At 39.6% G+C, this 6195-nt stretch overlaps 1 protein-coding gene across 5 annotated transcripts in view; it reads left to right on the forward strand.

Annotated features, from left to right (window-relative positions):
* Positions 1–6195, forward strand: part of RPS6KC1 (ribosomal protein S6 kinase, 52kDa, polypeptide 1) — an 85192-nt gene that overhangs the window by 64788 nt on the left and 14209 nt on the right. For all 5 annotated transcript variants that reach the window (XM_009577836.1, XM_009577835.1, XM_009577834.1 and 2 more), the window contains 2 exons: positions 1999–3576; positions 3848–3937. In XM_009577836.1, coding sequence (XP_009576131.1) covers positions 1999–3576; positions 3848–3937 — 1668 coding nt within the window. The remainder of the gene's footprint in view (positions 1–1998; positions 3577–3847; positions 3938–6195) is intronic.

Here is a 6195-nt window from a genome sequence, read left to right on the forward strand (position 1 = left end):
GTGTAACATGTCGTATTTAAGGCAAGTGGCTTCATCTTAAGAGTCAGCATGGACTCACTACTTCTCACGGAGGCAAGGTCCTGCTCGTCAGGCACTTCTGGCAGGACCAGGGCCCTCGGTCTCACCGATGCAGGGCGGCAGGTCGCTTGTGTCCAGGCAAGCTCAGAGTTGGTCGCTGCCCAGGGAGGCAGCCTGCTCTGCTGGGCTGAGGGCAGCTGCTCTGCTGGGAGTGACTGATGAGCCACGTCTTGCTACTGTGGCAAGGTTTTTTGAATGCATCTTTGGGTAAGTATTTAAAGTGTTTATGCAATACAGTGGTCAGTATAGCAGTTCTTGTTCCCTTTTCCATGAGCTTCTGTTTGCTCCTGTTCGTTTACCTTGCATCCTTCCTCATCATCTTCTAGAAGGTGGCAAGGGTCATTTTGACCTACTAAGTCCATTTGTAGCTTATGGCAGAAACCATGTGGATTAATAGATCTAAATTGTCATTTTTACCATTGGACTCAAGCTGTTAGAATTCCCTCTTAATATTTTTAATATACTTAGTTTCACCACAACCAGCGAGATTTTCCCCCTCCCCCCCCCCCCCCCCCCTCTTTTTTTTTTCTAGCGGGGGGGGTTGACTCGCCTTATTTAATAGCACTCTTTAACCCTTCAAGTCTTGTCTTAGCCAGGGGGATGGAGGGCAAGAAAACTCCACATTCTATTATTCAAATTCATTTTTAAAATATCAAGGTGTTTCTGCCTTTGATAAGTTATTTTTGAAATACCTGGGCATATAGAAAACCTGTTCCTAGGCAATGAAAAATACTTTCTTCTTCTATTGTACTTTTTAAAGGAATTTTGCCTGATATGGAGAGTGTTTAAAAATAACTATTAAAGACTGTATTTTGGAAAAATAGAAAACTCCGTTTTATCCAAGTAAGTAAAAAAAAAAAAAAAGAAAAAAAAAGAAAAAAAAGAAAAAAAGAAAAGAGAGAACCAAAAAAACTAGTCAAAACTTTGCAGATGCCCAGTGGACTGGATACTTATTTTTTTCTTCTACAAAGATTTTGTTAGAACTCCTGCATTTTCCAGAATTTCTGTACAATCTTTTAAATTGAAATGTCTTGACTTTGCATTTTTCCATAAGTTATCAGAGGTGGCTTTCTAGCTTTAAGCCAAATTCTTTGGCTCGTGCAAGAGATGCAGTAACTTCTTGATTTGTTTTGTGCAAATTCTGTTTTGTAATCTGTAAGCTTTTTTTGTATGTACAATATAGAGAGTCCTATTTTGTATTTTTTAAATGTAAGTATTACTTTTGGAGCTGTAACTTTCTTAAGAGTCTTTGATGTGAAGGAACCGGTTTGCCAATGTAACTTAGAGTATTGATAAATCCTTGTTGCAGCAAGGCATAAAAAAACTTCGAGTTCTGAAGTTAAAGGGAGAAATATATCCATATTTAACTAACAAAAACCACTTCTTCAAAGAGAGAAACAGATCCTTAAAATATTCTGCTAATATGAGGTAATTCCTTTCCCGTTACCCAACTTGCTAGTTAGTTTTTAGTCCATCTCCCCTAACGTTGCTCATGAGCTTGGAGCTGTGATACAGAAGTATTCAGTACAGGCAGAACTGGTGATGGGCGCTAAACCATTTGATCTTCCCTAGTTTTTACTTTCTTTTGAGACAGCAGATGGAGAGTAGTTGCCACTATGCAACTTGAGACAAACTCCAAAATGAGACTTGACTGAAGTTTTTTTTTTTTTTTAAAAAAAAAAAAAAAACTTAATCTCAGATGCAGCTCTTTAAATATTTATGTATTAATACAAATCTGCTTGAAAAGCAAGTTGTGGTCCCTGTAATTATTTCTTCCTGAGGCAGCAGATCCAACTTGCTCTGCGGGCATAAGGATATAGTGTATTGTGACAATGAGGGTATTTTGCTGTTTCATAATGAAACCGATTCTGTCTTGAGTGAAATTAAGACATTTCCCCTCCCCGCCCTCTTTTCTTGCAGGAGGAAAACTGTGGTCTTATGTCAGTAAGTTCTTAAACAGAAGTCCTGAAGAGAGCTTTGAAATTCCTGAAGCCAGAACATCCAGTTCAACTAAAATTTACCTGGAGCAGCCAACACCTAGTCCTAAAGAAATCGGTAGCAGCACTGATTCCAGAGAAAGCTACAGGGAGAGCATGCTGAAGGTGGTCCCACTGAAGAGCAGCCTAACGCCGAGCTCTCAGGATGACAGCAGCAACCAGGAAGATGGCCAAGAGAGTTCCAAGTGGATGGACTCAGGATCCAGCTCAGAAGAAGAGTGCACTACTAGTTATTTAACATTATGCAATGAATATGGGCAAGAAAAGATTGATTCTGGCTCTCTAAATGAGGAACCAGTGGTTAAACTGGAGAGCGAAGGTCTAAATACCAAAGAGAGAAGTTGCTTACAGAAATGCAGTGTCGTTGGCAGTGATAGCTTCACCTCTCAGATTGCACCTCAGGAACGAAAGCTTTTCATTGACAACGCTGAGTCAGAAATAGCTAGCCCTACTAGGATATTGGACTCATTAACTAAATCAAAGAGCAGCCCCATGGAACTCTTCAGGATAGATAGCAAAGATAGCACTAGTGAGCTCCTCGGGCTTGATTTTGGAGAAAAATTATATAACCTGAAATCGGAGCCTTTGAAGCCATTGTTTTCTGTCCCAGATCATGACAGAAGCGTGGATGCCCTAGAGAGCAAAATGGATGTGAGAGCTCATGACACCGTAAGCAGGGGTTCAAATGACTCTGTGCCAGTTATCTCCTTTAAGGATGCTGCTTTTGATGATGTAAATAGCATTGATGAAGGAAGGCCTGATCTCCTAATAAACTTACCTGGTATGTCTGATGAAACAGAAGAGGCAGCAGTGTCAAGGCCAACAAAGTTTACAAAAACTGATAGGGATATGTTGGAAGTAAAGTTATTAGAAACACCTGATGTCTTACAATTAAATAATTCTGCAGAGCCATGCAAAACATTTGATCAAGAGCCAAATCATGTGGCACCAGAAGTGGGTGATCCTTCCCGCGAGGAAGCAAATGGACAAAGCGGTGTCACTCGGGGAGCTCTTGGGACCCTCTTTACATCTGACCAAGAGGTAGGTAGTTCAGAAGACGGGGCTCTGTTTCAAGGGCTTGGAGCCTGCTCCTTAAACGTGACAAGCAAAGAAGAAAGTTTGTTTATTTCCAACCCGCTCTCAGGTGCTCAAGATGTTAGCTTGGATGGAGACATGTTAAGAAATGAAGCAGTGTTGCTGTTTTCTGATCAAACTGAAGACTTTGGGAAGGAGGAAATAGATTCGGCTTTGTTACCAGCAGCTGAAAGTAAAGAGACAGCAGCGAAGAGGGAAGACAAAACAGCAGTGGCAGGGGAGAAGGAAATACATCAAATTTTTCAGAACCTCGACGAAAGATTAGCGATAACCTCCAGGTTTTATATCCCAGAGGACTGCATTCAAAGATGGGCAGCTGAAATGGTTGTAGCCCTTGATGCTTTACATAGAGAAGGAATTGTGTGCCGCGATTTGAACCCAAACAACATCTTATTGAATGATAGAGGTCAGGAACTTTTGCAAATGCATTTCTTTTTATTCGCTGTTGCTTCCAATTAACTGAGTAGGCGTTTTATCTTGTAATTAGTATCTTCATTTCCTGTCTAGAGCTTCATTATCAGTGCAGCAAATTCACCCCCAGTAATAGCTTCTAGTACTTAATGATGCCATTATTCTTAATGATACTGTTTTTAGCTACAAAAGGAGTAATTACAGTTCACTTCTGCAGAAAATGGAAGGGAAAAATGTTTTGATTTCTCCTGTCGTTTTGTTTTTAGGACACATTCAGCTAACGTATTTTAGCAGGTGGAGGGAGGTTGAAGATTCCTGTGACAACGATGCCATAGAGAGAATGTACTGTGCCCCAGGTTAGAGCAATCACCTACAATGTTTCACTTGGAAAGTAGATTAGCAGCTTTCATTTTCTCACGGAGCCTCTATAGCATAGAGCTCGAGATCATGCAGTATCTGAATTTTCTTTGCTTTTTCCTGAATGTCTTAAAAAGCTAGAGGGCTCATAACTGCTTTATTGTTGAACTGTGGTGGTGGTTGTTAGATTATTTCCATAAAGTGTAATTGTATTGAATGTCTTGTTTAAGCAAATTTAAGGAATGCTGTGTTTTCTTGCAGTTATTTGCTATATGTGAGTACATCTTGATAACTGAAAAGAGCAAATAAGGGAAAGGGCAGACTGAAAAGATGACACTAAGAGCCTTAAAAATACAAAAATTTATACGTGCAAAGAACATGGGGGAAAAAAACCATAGTGGTTTGAAAAATACAACCCTAATAGGCTCAGAGATGCCTCTGACATTTTTGATGAGCTACAGTGGGCTTTGAAATAGTTTAGAGAGCTCTTTTCTTAGAACTGCTTTCATCAGTCATGAGGGTGATAAAATCAATATCTCTTGGGTTTTTATAGCAAGGATGGCACTTGAAACCGAGCCCTCCCTCTTTCTCTTTTTCCCATTTATTTTCTGCTAATATAGTGGTCAAATTGTAGTGGCAGCCGAAAATCAGATGTTTTACTTATAACTTTGTATTTTTAAAAATTCATAGCTAGCTTAAAAAAACTACTTTTAGAGTTGAAATGACTACTGGGACGCTATTCAGATTTTCAGTTTCTCTTTTTTATTCTGAATTTGAAATGCCAACATACTCTTTCTGCTGAGCGCGTGGTCTGGCTAGGCATTGCAACTTGGCATGCAGGTAGTCCTCAAGCTCAGAGTCTGCAAATGTGCTCAGAAAAATTTAGAATAAGAGTTATCAGCAATGGAAGTTCTGAACTTAGTTTGGCATCAGGTGTTTATTCTGTGACTTAGTCTCGCAACTGAAATACAGTAAGGAACTGCTCTCTGTGAATAAAGGTGGTAGGATCTCAACAAAAATTTGAATGCTGGCCTCTTGAGATAAATAGTAAATAAAATCTTTTCTATCCAGGTGCAAGTCAAAAGGGCAGGTATTACAGAAAAGAATTCTTTTTACCTATCAAAGCAAACCCAACACCTTTGTTCTACCCTCACCCCACTTCAATTCAAGAACAAGAAAATTGGTGAATCCCAGCAATTCTTGTGGTTGTTAAAAAGAAACATGTCCTGGTTGCCAACTTGCACGACGTCCTGTTAGAAAGAGGCGTTTTCCTGCCTCCCTAACACAGCCTCGTACAAAGCTCTCCCTAGTTGAGTAGTAGCAAAGATGGAAGTGCCTTTTCCCTTTTCCCAACCTGTCATCATTAATGAGCTGTGAAAGTCAAATCTTAATTTTTCTGGTTTTTAATGAGGATCCAAAGAGAGTCTTTTTTTGCCCTCTAAGCCCCAACCAGCCAACTCCTGCAGTAATTAAGTGTTTAGGGAGCAGTTGAAATAATATTTAGAAGTCCCCAAATGCAAGAATAAAGTTTTCCGCACCATCGTTATTTCCACCTCGCAGCACAGGTGTGGTATCCATCCGGGCTTTTCTTGGTTAAGTTGCCCTCTCCTTTCCGCCCTCTCTGCCCTACCCCAAGCTGTAGTTTGCTTTGTGTGTCTCTAACTGGCGAGCTACAAGATGAAGATTTGCAAATGCAAATATTAGATATATGCAAGATGGCTGAATTGATACTCTGTGATTCTTACCTTTCATATTTCTAGATCTTAATGTTATGTCTGCAAAGCGTACTCTTACTTTAGTGTAGCTATTTCACGCTATTTTTTGCAGTACAAAATATATTTTGGAGCCAAGTGCCATTCTATTCTGAGAATTAATACCTGTACCTTCAAGAATGGTGTATAGCTGAGTCCAAAACAGCTTTCTCAGGGCTACTGCTGCTGGTAAATCTTGCTCTAGAACTTTTGATCAGTATTAAAAAAATAATCATGTTAGTGGGCTTTCTTTAGGCTCTGATGTTACAGGGGAAAAAAACCTCATTTGGATGATCATTTTTCATTTTAAGGAGTGTACCATGTCCCTGGAACCCATGTCTCCCCTTTATCATGATAGAATTGCTCCTCAAGCTGCTTCTTGGAATAAGGATTTTGAAATTATACTTGTGCTTCAGTTCAGTACACTAAGAGAAATTGGCAAGTTCGTTTTGTTTTTTTTTATTCTTTTTAAGTTGCTTTTTAAAGCTGATCATAAATGTTTCTCA

Source organism: Fulmarus glacialis, unplaced genomic scaffold (assembly GCF_000690835.1).
Source record: "Fulmarus glacialis isolate BGI_N327 unplaced genomic scaffold, ASM69083v1 scaffold8085, whole genome shotgun sequence".
NCBI classification, from domain to species: domain Eukaryota; kingdom Metazoa; phylum Chordata; class Aves; order Procellariiformes; family Procellariidae; genus Fulmarus; species Fulmarus glacialis.